The sequence below is a fragment of the Hippichthys cyanospilos genome, chromosome 6, assembly GCF_059441005.1.
Source record: "Hippichthys cyanospilos isolate Australia breed blue-spotted pipefish chromosome 6, RoL_Hcya_1.0, whole genome shotgun sequence".
NCBI lineage: Eukaryota > Metazoa > Chordata > Actinopteri > Syngnathiformes > Syngnathidae > Hippichthys > Hippichthys cyanospilos.
The window spans coordinates 15,791,439-15,812,506 of record NC_142374.1 but is presented as its reverse complement, the minus strand read 5'-3'; the positions used below and the strand labels follow the sequence as shown (position 1 = coordinate 15,812,506).

The following is a 21,068-nucleotide window of genomic DNA, read 5'->3' as shown; positions in this document are numbered from 1 at the left end:
TAGCAAGCTTTTGTCATGCCAAAACGTGTTCCCATTGATATGCTAACATTATAGCATACTAACAAAAAACTGACAAAAAAGCCAACGTTAACTGAAAAAAATACACGTTTTTTTTTCCACGTTAGACAATATTATACACAAGCCGTTTGAGTTGTTTTTTGTTGTTGCTGCCATTAGATTAGGCAGCACAACCATTCTTCCCTGTGCGCATTGTAAATTATTAATGGAAACCTTGAAACATTTTTTCTCTTTTTAGATGTTTCTTGGATTGTGTCTTTTGTAATATAAGTAGGAAAAGGTAAGGAGCCTATTTTTACAAAGAAAAAAGTAATAAGTACATAGTATATCTGCTTTCAAATGTTGACAGTAAACCTAAAAAGGTCATTAGAAACACTCGAATGCAAATATTTCAACAATCCTTTTAAGTATTTCGAGTGAAATTCCTAGCTGGCATCACAAAATGACTTAAACGAGTACACTGCACATTGAAGAAACTAAATCTGTATGCTTCAATCTATAGCTATATAAAAGATTAACAAAAAATACAGGACAGATTGTTCACTAAACCACTCATTGTATCAAAAGCGTCAGAAACAATCACAATAAACATACAATTGTGACAGCATTTATCAAACATGGTTTACTCCTAACTTTGAAAGATAATTTTACAAAAAGTATCGTTAATAAAGCTGTTACATGAATGATTCTCAGTTTTTTTTCACTGGCTTTTCACATGCCATGTTATGCAAGCCCAGCGGCAACAAATCACAATTAATTAATACCAGAAATATGTATTCCTTGTTGAGGTGTCAGCCTTTCATTTGTTGATTGTTGAGATGTGTTGAGTGTTGCGGAAAACTATTCTCCAATCGCCATATTCATCAAAAGATGAATGATCGGGCATGGAAAGTGAATCATTCCAAACAACTCTGAAAAGCAACTGTAAACATTTTTTTAATATGTATAAGAAAACCTCAGGCAGAATTAGATTTACATGCACTGTCAAAAATATGTAATTTGGCATACTTTTTTTTTAAAAACATCTCTCCGCTGTCACACTCAAGACAACCTTATATTTCTATGAGGATTTGACTGTTTTTTATTTAATTATAAAACATTATGAACATTTCTAAGCCCTGTGTCAGTCTGTCTGCAATAATAATGATTACCACAACGCTTGTCACGATATAAGGCAATATTGTAATACAATCAGCACAGACTGTGCACCAGAAATTCAAATTATCGTAAGGCGAGGACTACAAACAAAAGTCACAAATTCATTAGAAAAACATTCAGTGCATTCTTGCAAAATAATACAGTTCCAATAATCTCACTGAAGACAACAGCAAAATGAGTGACTGTACGTCCGTTCATTTCATACGTGAGAATCCACACAGCCATTACGCAGATAGAGCTGGAGCATTCCATCTGAACACCTCAAGGTGATAAATGGCTTGGAAGTTGACTTCTCAACTGTGATCGTTTCAAAGCGCAAGGCAACACCGGGTTCACCTTTCATTTGCTCCGGCAAAATGTCAGCGCTGGCTTTCTTCAAATGACCTGTGGAGAGAGGTCATTTGCTTTTTAATTTCCCAATCAAGAAAACATTTGGATTCAAAGTTCACTACTTTTCAATCCGAACGATGGAAAAGGCAGATATGCCAAGGTAATGGCCAGGTTGCAAAGCAGTATTAACAGCTTTGACTTCATTTGCAGAACACAAGACCTTGGCGCGAAACACATTTGTTGTGCGTTGCATTGCAATTAGATGACTTAAATGTTAAAATATGCACGGTGAGCAGTGAGATTCTGAAGTGGCTCATACTTGGTCATAGCTCCAGATGTTATTTGTTGTCATAGTTAAAAAGAATACCCCAAGTTAATACAATGGTGTGGATTTTTTTTCTTTTAAAAATAACAGCAACAAAAAAACAGTGTTCCCTCATTTTTTATTTTTTTACAGTTAACAAGGAACTGGAAATTCCCGCAAAAAGTGGATTCCGCGAAGTAAGATTTGACACCCCCTGTACGAAATGTGTTTAATAAAACCTCTTTGCATCGCTGCAAACATCCAATGGTCTGTCTTCCACTTTGTGCTATTTTTCCACATTATTAACAACTTTTAATGACTGTAATCAGAGCCAGCTGACCCATAAGATGAAACGGGCCTGGGACTCCAGGGAAGCAAAAATGGATATAGATAATTATTATTTTTTTTTTGTATATATATATATATATATATATATATATATATATATATATATATATATATATATAATTACATTACTTCCAATTATATCTTGGAGGGAAAAGTGGGAAAGATAATAAGCCTAAAGATGGCCCCACCCCCAACTACACTCTTTTGCTGCCATCTTTTGGCTGATTGGTATAACTGACGGGTTTGTTCATAGTTAATGGTGATGGCTAATCAGTACTTTTTTCATTTTTATCTAGCATTTGCAAAGATTACTATGCCTTTATATCTGACAGAGTAACAATTGTTACATAATTCTTTTGCAGAACAGTTCTGTAACCATTGAGGAGCGACTTTCTATACTTGGGTGCTTTTTTTTTTTTTTTTTTAAACTGGTTTATCCCAGGGACCTGAAACACATTTTATTTGTTAGAAAATAACATGACATTATTAACAATGATTATTTTTAAATATTATTATGGATAATCAATAAGCAAGATGGTGTTTTTTGATTTCCTAAATAGTGATTTCAGAGATAAAAGGCCCATAAATGAAGACATGTGAATCCATCTCTATTAAGGATCGATTTTGACAGTTGAACTGTGAAACAAAATAACTTAAGCACAAACATAGAATCTCACCTGAGCTCTTCTTTTAGTCTTTTGAGTTTATCAAAGAGACTGTCGTTCTTGACCTGCATGGGCGCGGCTGGCACGAACCATGCCGCGATAAATTTACATATGACCACAATGTGCTGCAAGTAGAGATGAGGTCAGTTTCTTCAGGGATAACGACAGGATATTGACAATATGGTGTCTGTTCACATTCGGCCGCATCGTGCTCAAGTTTACCTCAAACAGGATAACAAATGCGAAGCGCACGGCTAAAATAAGCCAGAACTGTGGAGTAAGGCTGTAGTCCTCGCGGTTTCTGTAGTCTTTATAGCTGTGAAGATGTGGGCTAGTTACTATCCCATTCAATGCATTTCAAAGACTGACTAAAAGCAAAAGTTGAATTGGACGGTTTTCTGCTCAATATGTAATGCGGGCCTCACTACTGAAAAATGCAATTATGCAAGTGAAAAGCTCTCTTTATGAGGGGAACCAACCTGCAGGAAGTGACATTCATTCCATTCGGAGTTTCCATCTGAAAAGGGGAAAATTCCTTGCGGATTTCCGGGTTAGCCGTGGAGACAGTGGATAGAGTATTGTTGATGTAGCCAACCATGCAACTTGAAAGAAATAGAAATACACAAATACACATTTAGTGTGCATTGCATAGCAAAACGTTGACAGTTTCTTTTGAAGGACAACACACTTACTCTATATCTGTCGCCGTGCCGTTGGCGCAAGGTCCATAGTGGTAACGGTACACCAGTCGAGGGATGAAGTCTGAGGACACGCCGATGACCAGTCCGTTAGCAATGACGGCTAAGACTCCGATAGCCTCCAGCAAATCTGTCCACACACCTGAAGAAAAGCAAACATTTGAACAAATGTATCCACTACATGAGTGGATTTTGATACACACATTATATGAAATGGCCACAAGGAAATCCTTTGAGCAAAACGTCACAAAGAGAAGTTCTCACACTATTGACCCCAGATACTACACCCGTCAAAAGTATCACAAAACTGGAAGTGGAACTTACTGAATAAGATGAATATTTAAAAAAAAGGCACACCAGCACATCCCGTTCACAGCTCTGGTCGTTAGCACTAAAAGTTTCATATTTTCGACTTAGGCTGTCATATTTTAAAACAGCAATTAAGAAAAGTAAATTTTGAATTCAGAATTAGTTATAATAGTGAAAACGGCCTTGTTATTGGACATTTCAATTAACCAGGTGTTGTTTTGCTTATTTTTCTCCATTCTGAAGTGTTCTTATGGTTATCATTGCTTGTCAGTTCAGCATTAAAAAGGGACTGTGTTTACACTTGAGAACTTGACTTGAGTGTTTATTAAAAATATACAAAAGTGCCTTGAGATACGAATCCCCCTTTTTTTACTTTCTTCTTTCTTTTTTTACATGCAAAATTTGAGTCACAACAAGCAGTGGTTTGGCGGAGAGGACAAATCGCTAAAAAAGAGCCTTTATGTTGGTTAAACTAAATCTAAAAACAAACATCTGCTTAACTCAATGCTAACACATATTGGGAAATGCCCTCGATGAGCTAACAAATAGCATGTATGGAGTGGTGTTAAAAGGAACAGATATTTGAACAACAGCAACACAGGTAGACAGAAAATAAAACAATTTTCACAGGCATAATCTTTATTCTGTCAAAAAAAAAAAAACAACAACTAATATTTGTGCCCTTTCCAAAGTCATCTATAGTGTTTGAGTAAAACTCTCCTTTGCTAGCATGACTGTATTATGCTGTTGGCCAAAACAGAAGGCAATAAATTAATCGTGACGCACAAAGTCTTTACAATAAATCCGTTCTATTTACTGTACTGTTTTCATCTCATTCGCTTCCAGCCCAAATATAATGGATTTTTGACTTATGATATAGCGTTGTCAATGGCTGTGAAGGAGTTAACTTATGCAAGGCAAGTCCAGTTAAAAGGGATCTTTTGTCAGATATAGTCATCAATGGCAGTGAATAAGTTCAAAAATGGTATTATAAAGTATGATATTAACAAAGTGGGGTTTTTTTTTGCTGCTACAGATTTAGACAATGAGGAAAGATAGTTTCAAGACAACCTTTATAGGTAGACAGATCAGATATTGCCCAAGGGTGAAAATGAACTTTTCATCTAAATAAATGCATGATTGAAATAAAAATAATCTTTTTTGCACATTTCTTATGACATTTTTCAAATAACTCATTCACCACATTCTTTGACTAAAATCTGACCGTTTCAGATATGATCTCAAATCAGTTTTGTGAGTCATCTAGGGAAAAAAAAAAAAAAAACATTGTCCCACTTACCGATATCATTGGTCTTTTTGGGAACCAGTCTGCGCTCAAGAGTGACCATCTTGATGGCATCCAGGCGAATCTCAATGACGTTATTGATGAGGGCCAGCAGTGGAGCCAGAGGAAACGCGGCCACAAATATGGTGGTGAAGCTGAATTGGATCACTGCATGGAGGGCGAAAAAAAAAATCAATTCAATCAAATCAGCCATTTCACTCTTTTTGTTTTTTCATTTCACACATTATGTACCCATTTCAAGAAACTCTTTAAAGAGGCTAAAGGAGTCGACGCCATTGAGGCGGTAGTTGTTCAGCCAATCCCGCAGCTTGCAGTTATCGCACAGCTCAGTTCCATGTTTAGCCTGGGATTCGTCTTTTAGATAGCAGTGGGCACATTTTCTCTGAAGTTTTTGAGTTCTCCTCCTCTTCAGCCACTTGCCAAACCACCTGATGCCAGCAGGAGGGAAAAAAGAATATTTTTGGACACATTGCTGATAGAGTGTGAACTTGAATAAGGTCAGTTTAAGTGCTTCATACGTACGGGCCGGTGAACTCAAAGATATTGCTTATAGTTTGCTTCAGGACCATGATGATGGCCATTTGGATAAAGAGGTCCGTCAGACATCCACTGGGATGACACTGAATGGAAGGATTAAAAACAGTAACGTGCAAATGGGGGAAAAAAAAGGGAAATTTTAGCTGTCTCATGCTTACTCACCTCTTCTAACCTCCATTTACTCGCAATGCGCACATAATGACCAGGATGACCATTTATCCTGTTGATTCACGTCATGACAAACATCAGCCATCCGAGACATGAATTTTAATGTATTTGTGTTTATTGTAGTTTCTTACCTGCCGAGAAAAAATGCTACGTAGAAGAGCGAGGAGAAATAGGTGAAAAACTGGAAGGTAAACATCTTAACGGTGAAACTCCTCTCAGTGGTAGCAAAAGATCTGGTTTTCTCTGCCACAGATAAAATTCTTGTTAGCAACAAGCGTGCGCGTTTACATTAAAACTGATGTTAAATCAGTATTCATTATTTTTTTTAATCTGAATTCGCAATTGTCCAGAATAAATGGAGAAAATGAACATTTTATGTTTGGGCCTTATTGCCCAGCCCTAATTCAGTGTATATTATAGCTTCACAGCTATAGTGTCATGATCTATATAGCCTGCTTTTAAAATAAACTTGCAATTCCTCAAGCAGCCTCTCATCAACATCGATGAGCTTCCCTTTTGGCTGTCACCTGCTGTTTCACGTGACTGACATGTGGTGGCCCAGTTCCAGAGTTCACTGGAAGTTAGTCACCTAATTGTTGCTTTGTGACCACACCTTGATCTCGAAACAACACTTTATTTATACTTTGTATACAAATAAACATTTTCTTAACTGAATCTGTTGCAAAAACTGGGAAACGGGCACAAATGTAACCCTTCACAGGCTTTTTGTTTAATACCAAAAGATGAAGAGTATATGTTTTAACGTGTGCCTAGTAAATGGATCTGGGCCACATAGCTTTTGGACTTTTGGGCCACGAATTTTGGTGCCAAGCTGCTTTGCTACAAGTAATAGGTGTGACAGCTTTTTCTGTATGATCTCCATCAATTTTCAAAAGTCATAAACAGTTTTTGTAAGTGTTAGCCGTTTTTCAAACTCAAAACCTGCTCGGTTATTTGACGATTACATCTGGAAAGGATTCATCCATGCTTTGCAAGCCGTTATTATTATACGACCATGTGAATTGATATTTGCAATTTTTCGTGTGAGTGTGCATGCTGGACGCGTTTGTTTTGCTTAACGGAGGAATGCGTGTGAACCAAATTTGGCTCGCCTTCAGCTCTTCAAACCAGTTTGGACTGTCAATCAAATATAAACACCTTTTCAAATTCTGAAAACAATTATCTGTAGAAAGAATTTAATAATAAATAAGGAGGAGCCAGCTTTGGTGTTTTGATGACGTTTGCCGCGGACGCGCCATTTGCTTTGACGTGGCAAAGCAGTAACGGGAAATAAAAACATTCACTGCCAGCCCACTCTTTCAGTGCGAAGCGTTATCTGAAAAGGCAAACCCAAGAGTGCCAGCCGATGTCGAGCATTTTGACGCATCTTTCAAGGCCGACAGGCTATTGTATTGTACGATTATTTAGACAATGATTGTACCATTTGAAAGATTGGATTCCATTCTTTACCTAGAAAAAGAAAATAAGATTCTTATTTATTGCGTTCTTTAGTAATCACTGCTTCAGAATAGATTTGAGTGACACAAAGCTATTTTGGACAAAAGGAGAAAATTTGCTTTTTTGTGAAGATGTGTTTTTTGCACAACAATGACTGACGCAAAAAGATTTGTTAGTAGCATCAGAACCATCTCAAAAGTCCTTCACATTGATAATACATGAAAAAAAACAGTGAAAATGTGTTTTTGATGGCAAAATAATGCATTTCAACAGTGTTCGATTGGCATAATATTAAGAGGAGCACTGCCCGTGTCATCTTTTCATTCATTTAAAAAAAATAAAAACTTAATGGATAAGAATTCTTGTCACTGGCACACAACCTAAGTATTTTACATGAACAACATTTTTCATCCACGGCACTGAAATAGTTATCTTGGATTTCGACCTACTGTTATCTGTCAGTCATTGGCAATGAATAAGTTAATCGCTGCCAGCCCCCCAAAACTGGATATTTGATGTCTATAGATGTCAATGGCAATAGTGAAATATTTTTGCACCTAACTGTACACTAATAGGCAGCCAAATTCTGCACCTGGTACAAAACGAAGCCAAAGAGAGATTCACATACTCTACCTAATTCACAAAGTTTCATGGCCACGCTCCTGTTGACCTGCAATCATAAAGACGCGAACAAACATCACAAAGGATGCTACTAAATGGAGACAATGATGCACTTCAATCTTTTTGTACCTTCGTCATGACGGTGATGATTAGGTAATGCAGGACTGCACCCAGCATCATAGCTATGCTGTTGGCGTGCGTGGTCATGAACTCCCATGACCCCTCGGCCAATTGAACCGCTGCGATCACCCTGAACACCACCAGTGCGTGCGTCAGACCGATGATCAACAGTATCTGTGAGAACACATTATTTAGATTGGCAGTTCTCAAATTGGGGTATGAGGACCCCTAAAGGTACATGAACTCACTTCAGGGAGATTTTAAAAGAGTTTTTGCAGGTAATAGCGAATTGGATACACTTGGATATGCTTTTAAATGCCGTGCCGGGAACAGTACATTTCTCTTTTCAAATAAAGAGAAAATTAATTAGAACATGAAGCAACTCACTGCAAAATTGTGTTATAGTAACTCCACTGCATTAGGTTGGATGCCTTTATTTTGTTAGGTCTTATGTTTTCCAGGAGGCTATCCAAAAAGAAATTAGATAATGCTACACAATTTATCTTCTGTAATTGCTGAATAAAATATGTTTAGACATACCACGGCAAAGTTTAATAAATCAGAAACAGATGGTACAACACGTTTTTTTTGTCCAGTTGCAAGTCTTTTTTTGTTCAACCACAAATTAAAGTACAAACCCATCTACAAAAAAACATTATACAATACAGTAATAGCCAAATGTTTGGAAATCGCCTTCACATTGAATGTTCATAGATTTTTTTGTACAATGTTAATTCATAATTAAGTAATTCATACTATGCAGCAACATTTTAGGAAGTATTTAAGAAAGTTAAAAATGTAGTTTAAACAGACATATGTTTTAGATTTTAAATTTATAGACACATTTTTCTGGGTTTGCATATCTTTGTATTTTATCAGTGAGATTCATGATGTGGGTGATGCTCTTATGATCTGGAATGAGTTTCAGGTCACGGCTGTGCTTCTGTATAATTCAAATGTGTTTCCAAACTTTTGAATGGCGCTGCATTGTATCCTCATCACAATAGCAAGTAAGTCCGGACTTTCCTTTGAACTTCTGTGATTTTACTGGCGACGCGCTCACCATAATTATGACACAGATCAAAACCAGCGTGCTGCGCAGATAGGAGTGCTTGAATTTTTTGGGTTCACAGTTAACATTGTTAACAATCTCCAAGATAAGTTCCTCCTGAAAAAAAAGAAATAAATAATGATGAGATGCAAAGATAATCAAGCATTAGCCTAGCATGGAAAAAGAGGTTCATTTAAAAAGACGGTTGACTGTACCTCCTCCTCACACCAATCAGACACCTTCCATTCACACACATAGGAAGTTCGGTGTCTTTTCCAGAACTCCAAAAACAGTGTGGCTGTTTAAACACACACACACACACACACACACACACACACACACACATGCAAAACAAATCCAAAATTAATCAACATTGCCTTAGTGAACCGGAGTATGTACTTTGGTATTATTTGCTTTAATTAGATGGCATTGCAGTAATGTTTAGGGAAATATTTTTAAACAGGTCACATTTGAAATTGAACAGAAAGTCCCAAGTCCAAAGTGCAAAGTAAAAAGATAAAATGACAACATCTGTGCTCCACTTTTATACCCTCAATCCACATTCTTTATCTTTGGAGCGCACCCCACCCTTTTTTATGTGCAGTCATGTAGCGCCTTTGTTACTTCGGAGGACTGCTCTTGCTGCCAGTTGTGTCCTCTTCACAGGACTGTTCAAATAAAGTTAGATCAACAGTCATTGGCTGAATCAATATTGTGCTGCCTAACTACTCAGATTGCATTCCGAAAAAATAGTGACCAAAATATTTTCAGAAAAAAATATCTGCTGGGTTTTTTTTTCTATACTAATATTTGTTCCATGAAATTGTCTCATCTGACCAGGGTCTCCAGAATCAGCATTGCTGGCTGGTTAAACTATATTAGCAACAGGTCAGTTTCTTAATCCAATTACATTTCAAATTTGCATCAGAGTGGCCACCTAGGTGGCTCCGAATGATGTTAGCATTATTTTTTGTCTTCTGATTGTTTGGTCAAACAAAACTAGCAGGTAAAGAACCCACGACTTTGAATATTGTTATGTCTTTCTGCATGTGTTGCTTTATCGTGTGTGTCCAAATATGCCATTATCATTTGTTCACACGCAGCAATCGCGGGAGCCCAAGAAGGTTCTCACAAAAGAGACAATTCTAGTTTCCCAGTGTGTTATTTAACTCCATTCAGCAATAAAAGTTAAAAAGAAGGAACCGGATATCTCGCTATTGATGTCAAGGGAAATAATAATGGCATTTGAGGCTACAACCTAGAGTGACCTGATTTTCCAAATTAAAAACTGAGATACAGCAGGTTCGCAGAAAATGAAAAATGCAATTCATTCTCAACGGGAGCTATTTATTACTACTTTAATTGTGAGTCTAATTGCAAGTCAATCAAGTGGTGATTAATATTATTTTGGATGTCAATGCACCCGCGGATACACAACCTTTTTTTTTTTTTTTTTTTTTTTTGCCTGGTCCAAGTGTTGTGTCAGTGTGTTAAAATTTGTATCCCCTGCAACTTGAGTTGATAGGCGGCTGATCTGATTTTGGTTTGACATATTATTTATTTATTTATTTATTTCCACATACCCTCCACAATCTGCTCATGGACTAGCAGATGTTTGGTGCATTGAATTCGTATTTCTATTGACATTTGACATGTCCTACTGTGTAAGTGACCTTTGAGAGCACTTCCAGTACTGCCTTTGATTTGCTTCTCCGCATAGGTATCGATTGCTGAATGCAAGCATTTTTTTTTCTTTTTCAAAACCTCGTTCATAAAACTGAAAATCAATTGGCACAAAATAAATAGTGCCGGACCAAAAACAGTAAGTAAAATATTAACATTTATGCAACTCTACCCAATGGGGTATGGATTTTTCTCCTGCCTAGAAAACCTAATGACCTAAAAACCTTGGTGGTTTTAAGAACAATCTAAGAGCTAAAACATGTCAGAAATTTCTCATGTCAGAAAGTTGCATACAAAATTTAGCTAAATAGTTCTCAATAGAAGATAACGTTTAAGAAAGTCCTTTTTTTAATGGACACATACTTATATAGAAATTTCCTACATTGGGTACTCAAAGCACAATGATGGGGGTATCGAACCCACAGCTTCTTGGAAGACAACTCAACCATTCATCAATGCCTGCAGTAAATAAAAATCTTTAAAAATCTACAATCAACTATTTTTATATGTGTCTTAAAATAAGCTTTTTTTATTCCCCTAAATTGAGCATAGATTTAAGCAAATGGATCTAAAATGTAAGCAATAGTTTCTCACTAATTTAAATATTCAGGTTGCTAGAGAACTTTGAGCAAAATTTCCCTAGATCCATTTTCTTAAACTAATCAAAAATTAGAACATTTTTCTAAAAATTATACTCACACAAAGCTGGAGTTTTAAAACAAAGCAACCCCCAAATTAATCGTTATGATTTTTCTTTAAATAAAACAACAAATTTAAGTAAACATAATTCTAATATGTAATTCAACAAATTACAGAGTAGGAAAACAGGTGTCTTGTTATAAATGCTTATATGTAAATCTGGTCTTATAATAACATCTTGTTTTCGCTATCATTTCCTAAATTAAGAAAAATTGTCTTAGTCTTGAACTGAATATGATTCACAAGTATCTTTCATCTCACTGTGAGAAAAAATATGTCTTGAACAAAGAAATCTTGAGAAAATAATAGATATAATACCTCAGAATTAGCATTCTTCTCCTTTTCCTTTTCAGATAAAAAATAAGAATGGATTTCTTCTTATAAGCCTTTTTTTTTAGTTTCTTAAAATTGACTTTTAAGAGTAAAATTTAGTAAAAAAGCGCTTCCAAAATACAGTTTGGGGACGCACAAATTAATTTTCATTTTATCAGGGAACCTTGCCTTCATTTGGATTCCTAAGTTGACACTTAAAGAAAAAGTTAAAGAAAATGGTTTTAAGGGCACTGGACTCACCCCACACAGCCATTACCATGGCAAACAGCACCGTGCCTTCGTTATCAAACAGCAAGCTCACCTGAGGACATGTGAAACCAACAATAAGACCCCCCCCAAAAAAAAACATTGGGAAGCCAATGCGCCGACCTACCTTGGCGTAAGTGCACGTGTCGGACAACAGCCACACTTTGCATCTCTTGTCACAAAGAGGGCACATGACCAAATCATTGTCGCAGACCTCCTTTCTACAAGGCAACACGATTTTTCACAGAGGCCCCTCCATGCTGCTGCTTTATTAGATCTACAGTACAATATGCTTGAGTCAAACCTTACATGAGAGGTGATGTGTTGAAGAAGGCGAGGCCATAGAGGAAGACTATGACCCCGATGACAGCAGGAGGGATGAGCATATATGTGTACCAGCCCAACCACAGGTAATATAAGGCCACCTTCTCTCCAAAATAGTTTCTAGAAACACACAGCAATGTTGTTTAACCTTCATTGAGCCAATTTATAAGACCATTTTGTGAATGCAGTGTTTTATACAATAACGCCCACAATAAAGCCATGGCATTGTTTCCCTCCAGGACTATTTTTACCAAAGTGAACCTGGAGAACCCATCTCATAATTACTTTCTTTGTAACTGACATGCTGTGTGTCATGTGTGAAGGATGACACACTCACTGTACCCTACCTCACAGAAGAATAAAAATATCAACAACATGGCGGCAAAGGCTTGATGTGTGGACAAGCAGAAAGCGTGTGGAGAGGTGTTGCAATCCCAACCTGACAGCAGTAATGGGTTGCCCTTGGAAACAAGCAGTCCATCGAGCCCAGCGCTCCGTCAGCTCTCGCTGTTTCTTTTTCTGCGGAGGTAAAGCAAATCGGCAACATAAAGAGAATGAGAGCACACGGTGGGGATGGGGGCCATCAATAAACACTGACACCACTGCCTATTACAGTCATGCATCCATCCATTTTCTAGAGTCGCTTATCCCCACAAGGGTCGCAGGCTTGCTGGTGCCTATCCCAGCTGGTTTCGGGCAGTAGGTGAGTTAACTGGTTGCCAGCCAATCGCAGGGCACACAAAGACGAACAACCATTCACGCACCCGATCACACATCATAATGTTATATATATTCCATAAATGGCACCATTAATATTCAGTGAATGCAAAATGGATATCGTCAACTTACAGATCCCTCTGGTGCACTGCAACAACGTAATACTACTATGCCCAGTTGCAATAATGAAAAAGAAAGACATCTTGAGTGACAAAAATGGATAATTTGTAAAAGAACCAACCAAACAAACAAACAAACACATTTTTACGTGGGCGATTTAATCCAAGTGACCTAAACCATTTAACCTTCTGTGTTTACTGTTTCCGGCTATGTTGCAATGTTGCGTACATTACATAAATATATACATTTATTCATTTGGCAATATCCGTTTACTTTTCTAGCTCTTAAAATAGAAAAAAAAGTTCTGCTGAATTTCCTGACACAGACAGACAGACAGACAGACAGACAGACAGACAGACAGACAGACAGACAGACAGACAGACAGACAGACAGACAGACAGATAGATAGATAGATAGATAGATAGATAGATAGATAGATAGATAGATAGATAGATAGATAGATAGATAGATAGATAGATAGATAGATAGATAGATAGATAGATAGATAGATAGATAGATAGATAGATGAATTTATGAATGATACCAATAATGCAATGATACCAGTAAAACAAATTGACCTGCAAAAGGCTATTGAGTGGGGTGTGTCTCCCCTGTTATTGATATGAAAATGAACCGGACACAAATAAGAGCAGGAAGTCAGCACTTTAAGTAACATGTGTCTTTTTCACTTCCTCTTTCACTGCAGTCAATCTTGTGAGAGGAAAAACCTGCTGACATAAAGAGGCGCAGGCCTGAAGAAATCTAAAACTCACACTTGAATGCTTGGATGACTCACTGGCATGAGACGTCAATTAATGACTCACATACAGCCGCTGTCGGTGAACTTCACTAGCACCGGTCTATTGTTTGGAAAGGCCGAGTTGTGTTTTACTGCAGGAACGTAAAACACTTTGGTGACCTGTGATACACTGATATTTAACAGTTGCCAACAGTGTTACAAGCTCTCTCTCCCTCTCTTTTGTGTTATCGGGACAAATTACATGACCTATTTTTTTTCTTTTACTTTCCTGGTGACTATTTTCTATTAAAAAAAAAATTAAACTATTAAACCTGAAGATCCCACCCAAAGCTTAAAACTGCTAATAACGTCTACCTGGAATAAGTTGAGTTAATCTATTTATCATCTGTTTTTTTTCCGCATTTATAAGGTAATTCAAGTGCTGAGAATAGAGTGAGAATAAATTTAACCGTCTAACACTCAACTGAATGAGAAGCGTTTTTGTAAATTTCAGCCTCTTTCCTCACTGCAAATTCCATGCAGCATTATGTCACCTCGAGATTGAAAGTCTGGATCATTTTTAGATTGTGATAATAATTGGGTTAGAAACAATTGGGTAGACAAGTGTGAGCTGATGAATGTTCAATAAAATTGCTTCCTAAGCACAGCATTATAATTATAATATCACACACGGCTTTTGGACTTCTGAAAAAGAGTTTAGAAAGATGGCAGTTTTTTTTTATTTTAAGCATTAAAGTGCATTGTTGTGGGAAGCCACCAATTAAATCAACAAAAGCATAATGGACTCAAATGTGGTTTTTACCTCATGCAGGCAGTACCTTGCCTCAAAAACCTTCGTCTTCATCAGATCTCGCAGACCCTCTTGCAAGATTAACATAGGAGCCAAGATTAGTTTTCGCCTTTATTTAAAAGGACTGGCAGTATTTGAAAAAAATAAAAAAAAAATATATAAAATGAATTAAACATCTTACCTCCTGAACTGATAGGTGTGTGATTCAAAATGAAGTGGACAACCCTAATCCTGAAGCAAGAAGAACCATAATTTCAACAGCAATTGAGTGAAACATCAAACGCCCCAATAGTGGAACAGATTCAACCGTAACATTTGTGGAGCAATGGAAGGTCTGGAGCACACTAGTAATGAAAATCAGCACTTGTGAGGCAATATATAGAAGGGGTGTTAGATTAACAGAATATAATCAAATAATGCCATCAAACAATTACAAAGCACACAGCTGTCACAATAACACATACTGTCTACACATACATATAAAGTCAAAGATTATACATATATTATACAATAATATTATTGTTAGAAATCTACTGAGCATTACCTTGTATCTCAAAAAGCATACATTGTAAAGTGGGGGCACTTGTAAATTGAGGTATCACTGTAACTATAATTCCGAAGAGAAAAATTACGCAATTGGATGTCAACTAGTATCTTGGAATGTTGAACTGCATTTTCATTTCAAACACAAACAAACGCGCTGTATCAAAAGTGTATTGTGAAAACAGACTTATCCTGTTCATGCAGGCTTAAGCGCTACAGTAGAGTAGTGTGCTAGTACATTTGTATTATTTTGAAAGTAAATAAATGGTTGTATGTCGTGTAGCTGTCACTTGTCGACACTTAACATAATCAACACTCAACAGGCAGAAAGGGAGACTGTTTTACCTGGTGCTGAGAGGCAGATTGTTCTGGTCTGAGCTCCAATTACAGGTATCAGAAACTTTGAGCAAATATCTGTACTTTTCAAAAACCTCAATAGGAGCTTGCATGCCATAGAAGACCAGGTCATCGTCTATAATTTTCTGTTCAAAAGAAAGGTGAATAAAGTCACTTAAGTGCTGCATGTGGACAGAATTGTTGAATAGCACATGAAAAGACAGATCTTTTCGATTCCACACTTACTGTGATTTTGAAATTCTTCTTTTTCAGTGCCTCGATTAATTCATGTTGCTTCTTGATGGACTCTCGATCCAGGTGCTCTCTCGTTTTTGCCACCAGGACATAGTCGTAGGAGAGCGGGTTGTACTGCAGCTCAAAAACAACAGAGCATCATATTTCCATTTAACAGAGATGTCAGTCAGACTGTCGGTGATTTGATTTTTCTAGTGGGTTGATAGACAAAGCGGTAGTGAGATCCAAAGCTGTATATAGGTTTCGATTGACACTGTCAATCAAAAGAATTTAACGATTACAGTTTAGTGTGGTCGCTGTTGGCAGTGGTGCAGAAATGCCAACGTTCGTTCATCACGTAGACAAATAGAGTTAAAAAAAAATGTGAAATGGTCACAAAAACTGGATAAAATACTTAAATAAATCCTGTCATTAAACAAAAAAAAAAACAGAACGGTCAAAGAGATTTTAAAGATAACGTCAAGTTAAGTTTTTTGACAATAACATATTCGACGCGCAAGCATTCATATTGTGTTCATGAAATATGGATTAAGCCTAATAAATGTAAAAAGAAAAAATAAATAAATATATATATATATATATATATATATATATATATATATATATATATATATATATATATATATATATATATATATACACACACACACACAGTATGTATACATAGTATGTACTCATATTTTGATTGGTGAAAACCAGTTATAAAGACATAAGGCAGAATGAATGATGAATTCTATAAGTTTTGATTATCAACATTTATTTAACTTAAATTTAAACTTAGAACACAATTTTCCTCTCTCGAAATATTAGACTTAATTTTGGTCAAGGAAAATTTGCCACCTGCGACAGCACAATTGGGTCAACATAGTTTGTTAAAAAGTGATCAGTAGGAACATCAGCAGTGTCAGACTGTCGGCATTAAAGTGTGCAGATGCATTTACATCTATGACACCAGCCTATATGAAGCACTTGAGCGTTGTTCTAGCTAGCGGCTAAATTATGCTAGACACAGCAATAACAGAGCCGGAACCAATGGTAAACACTGGAAACAAGGGCTGTATTTCAATGTCATTGTAAGTGTAATTAAGTCATTTGTTAGCGCCCTGAATTGGCAATTGAGTGTGATTTCAGAACAACGTTGTGTTGTTTGTATCGGTATTCGGGAGCAACAGTTGCAGTAAAAAGACTAATCAAGTGAACAAGTCCAAAATAAAAGCGTATCAACAAGGCATTCAAATATTTTTTTAGTAAACTTAGGTTTATTTTGAAAATGGCCTTTTCAGCATGTTTCCAGCATATTTAACTGACAAAAATTGTTACGGCGATTGGCTTGACATATTTTTTTTTCCTGATTCGTACAATAAGCATGTATCCATCCTTTGATACGAGGCAGTCGAATTACTCGAATTACGACTTTTGACTTTTCAACCCTAGGAGTTACATAGAACATAATATTGTGAAGAAATGTTTGGACTTCCCATTTAATGCAGTCTTGGGAATAGCCCATAAAATCTATTAGGATAAAAACTTGAATTGACTTACCAAATGAGGAAACGACATCTGCTCGTTGCCGTTCTCTTTTACAACTCCCATTAACTCCAGCAGCTCTATGCTGGGCTATTGAACACATCAATAAGAAGCAACACATTATTTAATTTCCGAATAATTCCTTTTCAACACAGCAATATGAGTGAAACACGGCTGTCATATTTAAAAGAATAACACGCGGGTTATGATCAAATCTGTTGAAGGATCACTATCAAGAAAAGAATCCAGTTAAACACTAACGTGGGCGTTTGTACATGTTTGTGCACGTAAGCAGAGGCCGCTGTTCATCACCCCTCTGCGGCCATTTCTGACTCACCAGCGTCAGCGGACGAGGTTAATCTAATGTGACTGAGGCGCATGTGGTGGTATGTGCGCTCGCAATGTCACGCTGTGTTATTCACAGACACTTTTCCCACATCGCCGCATGCGGCGGGCCGCGATTGTGTTCCGACATGATGACAACATAATGGCACTACATTGGGTACGCCTACGCGAGCCTCACAGCAATCAGATGCAACATATTGAACATCATGATTTCAAACGGTGGAATAGTGGATAGTACAGCTAAAAGTTTAGTCATATTCAACAGGGTGTGTGGAAGAACCATGTTCTAAAACAAATGAAGAAAGGCTGAAATTTCAAGATTAACATTTTTAAGTTAAACAATGGTTAAATTATTACTCAATTGTTTGTGCAAATGCTGATTTCCACATTTTTTTGAGGGATGCAACCAGGTCCAACTGTAAAATGTTCAGCTCATACCTGGTACAAAGGTTTTCCTCAAATTTCTAAATAAAAGCAAACAATTCAGATTTTTCTTGCGTTTGCCTCCAATTTCACCATTTTATGACCCCAGATCCCAAACTGTCCAGCTCATCTCTTACCACTGCAATTTTTCATAATTTCAAAATCCATACATTAATGTTTTGGTGTTTCTTTTTGGTCCTTTAATCTATTTTTTTTCTTTTTTTTCTTTTTTACTTTAAGTGTTCCAACTTTAACCTTTTCAGTTTATCCCTTCAACAATTTTGCTTCAAAAATTCAAAAGAAAAACAAACAAAAAAAAACATTTTAAACTTCTTGTTTGTCCCCCTTCAATTTAACTTTTTTTAAAAATCAATTAAAGTACAGTATTCCAAAGTTAAACTGTTCTGGAAATACCAATTACAATTACACTTCTCAAGTTTCCATTAGAAATAAAAAAAAAAAAAAAGATTTTTCTTAGTATGGCATTCAATAATATATCATTCAAAATCATTCAATTATATTCTATGATTTCAAAGCATTCCACATGCTTACACAAATTGTCATTCATTTTCAGCCTACACTCACAATTTCTTCAGAAATTTCTTAATCTAGTTAAAATTATTGTTGATTAATTTGGTAATTGATAATCCATCCAACCAGCCATCTGTTTTTCTTATCCTTAGGAGGATCACTGGCGTACTGGAGAATATCCCAGCTGTCGCAGGGCTGCATAAACACATAACCACTGACACTGACTAAGATCAATTTGGAGTATCCAATATAGCTGCCATGCATGTGTTAGGAATGTGTGAGTAACCCAGAGTTTCTGGAGAAAACCCAGGCAGGCTGGGAGAACATGCAAACTTCACGCAGGAAGGCTGGGGCCATTAATGCTTACTCTTATTGTGTGGACTCTTTTGTTTGTTATTTCCCTCTTGAAAAGATTTGTAAAAATCGGATTGTTTCATGCAAATTATGTAATAGGTTACATTAATTGTGGAAAACGTTTTGTAATTATTTCTGTTGGTGTCAATGGTACACATCTCAAAAACCTGAAATTTGAATTAGGGATGTGTAAACTTTTAAAATACAGTGTACAGATTACTGCTGTCCAACTTTCTTTTTTATAACAGCCATTTTATTGGTTTTTATTGTTGTAGTGTATGTAGAAGCAATACCATTGAGTGCTTTGGTCATCAGAGATAACTCAAAATCAATTGACACGCATACACATCATAAAAGCTGATAAACAACAATTAGGTTACAGTACTAACAAATCACATTGTAACCAGGAAATCTCGGGTATAAAGAATGCGCAGTTTTGTTTGGCAAAATCACACAGGTACTGATGTAAAACGTATTCTCTCTCGTTGTGGCAGTTTGCAATGGTAGCGAATCGATTCACACATCATCATCTTGTCCAGTGGCTAAATATGGTAAACAAAATATCAAAGAAAAACTTCTCTGTATGAAGAGTGGTGTAATTCAACAATCTAAAGTGTCGATTAAAACTCAGCTGCGCATTGTCTTTAAAGGGACGACCTTTACAGGCTTTTCTTGTGTTTTGATCGACATATCATGGTTACGTGAAACCATTCCGGTGGCCATGCTGTCATACTGTGAAGTGGAGTGTTATGTTAACCGCATCCATGTGTCAGTGTGGCTGATGAATTCTTGATTGTGTGACATTTAAAACACAAGGAATGTAGCTACCAAGCAACATAACATACGAATGTACTTGGCGTGTGGTCTTAAACTTAAACTATATAGCTTGTGTGCAGTATCATTTCTTACCTGCCTCCTGTGTCCTGACATGATTGGCAGCTATCAGATTTTAAAAAATAAATAAATATACACGCAGAAGGAAAAAAAAAATAACTCCCCTTCCGTGGCCTGCTGAGAGTTCCTGTGATCCGACAGGTAACTTCCGTAGTCTTCCTCTGCAAAGAACGTGTCGTTGCAAGGAATGTCGAAGCGACTCCACCTGTTGCTGACGCTGTCACGAGCCTCCGCCTTTGTTTCGCTTTGACGTAAACACGGGAGCCACGGGCGAGCTGCGCGCTGTGAGCTCCAAGCAGAGCAAATTTGCTTTTTTTCCTGGTGCAGAATAGCTCTTTTCAGGTGCGATGGAATGAATTTGCCGTTGCCGCCTCCTCAAGCGATGAGGAGTGACTTGTCTCGACCACTAGGTAGCAGCAAATACAATCATTCAAACCAGGGCGGAGCAAACCTGAGTGCACAAGGGTCACATCATTCGTGCGATAAAATGAACAGAGGCAAAGTTATTCGATGTGTGTGTACACACATGGGCGTTTCTAGCCCACTTTGTGGATGCCGAAGCACTCCTAAAATAACTAAATCCAATCCTCTTGAGCAAGACCTTTAAAACAAGCTGGAAGTATGTATTAACATGCAGTACTTTGTCGGAAGGTAGTATTTATTTAATCATTCTTTCATCCAGCCATGCATCTTAACTGCTTAAAACAAATTTACATCAAAACAACGCATTGCAGTCATGCAGTAAGTACACAGAAAATTTGGACTACAGTTGGGCCCATTATAAGTAAAATGCATCATGTTCTGTTGGTATTTGTTAGTTATCTGTTGTGGGTTAGTATCTGGGTTTTCTGTTCTTTTCCGTTTTGGTCTTTTTCTGGGTTATTAATTGTGTTTTGAGTTGTGGCGTTTTTCATCATGTGTTTAGTCCATGTTTGGTTCCCCTCGTGTCTGTCCTCGTCAGTGTGATTGTGTCCACCTGTCTGTGTTAACCTGCTTCCCTTGTGGTGGCCAATCAGCTCCCTCTTCCAATTGTTTCTTGTCTAGGTGTTCAGTGTCGTCTCGTTTGATGTGAGTATATTTAGTTTCCTGTTTCCGTT

At 37.0% G+C, this 21,068-nt stretch overlaps 1 protein-coding gene across 1 annotated transcript; it reads right to left on the bottom strand.

The window, feature by feature from the left end:
* Positions 1 to 938: 938 nt before the first annotated feature.
* LOC148422387 (anoctamin-9) lies at positions 939 to 20,328 on the bottom strand. The gene is made up of 24 exons (XM_088417878.1): positions 19,987 to 20,328; positions 17,440 to 17,514; positions 15,889 to 16,017; positions 15,652 to 15,788; positions 14,945 to 14,994; positions 14,776 to 14,834; positions 12,816 to 12,895; positions 12,362 to 12,496; positions 12,180 to 12,273; positions 12,047 to 12,107; positions 9,307 to 9,389; positions 9,104 to 9,208; positions 8,050 to 8,214; positions 7,933 to 7,969; positions 5,973 to 6,084; positions 5,836 to 5,893; positions 5,659 to 5,756; positions 5,368 to 5,564; positions 5,131 to 5,283; positions 3,516 to 3,663; positions 3,303 to 3,425; positions 3,046 to 3,139; positions 2,836 to 2,948; positions 939 to 1,560 (listed from the first exon to the last, which is right to left on the bottom strand). The coding sequence occupies exons 1-24, from the start codon at positions 20,005 to 20,007 to the stop codon at positions 1,536 to 1,538; spliced, it is 2,352 nt and encodes a 783-aa protein (XP_088274004.1). The 5' UTR covers positions 20,008 to 20,328; the 3' UTR covers positions 939 to 1,535.
* Between the last annotated feature and the right edge of the window lie 740 nt (positions 20,329 to 21,068).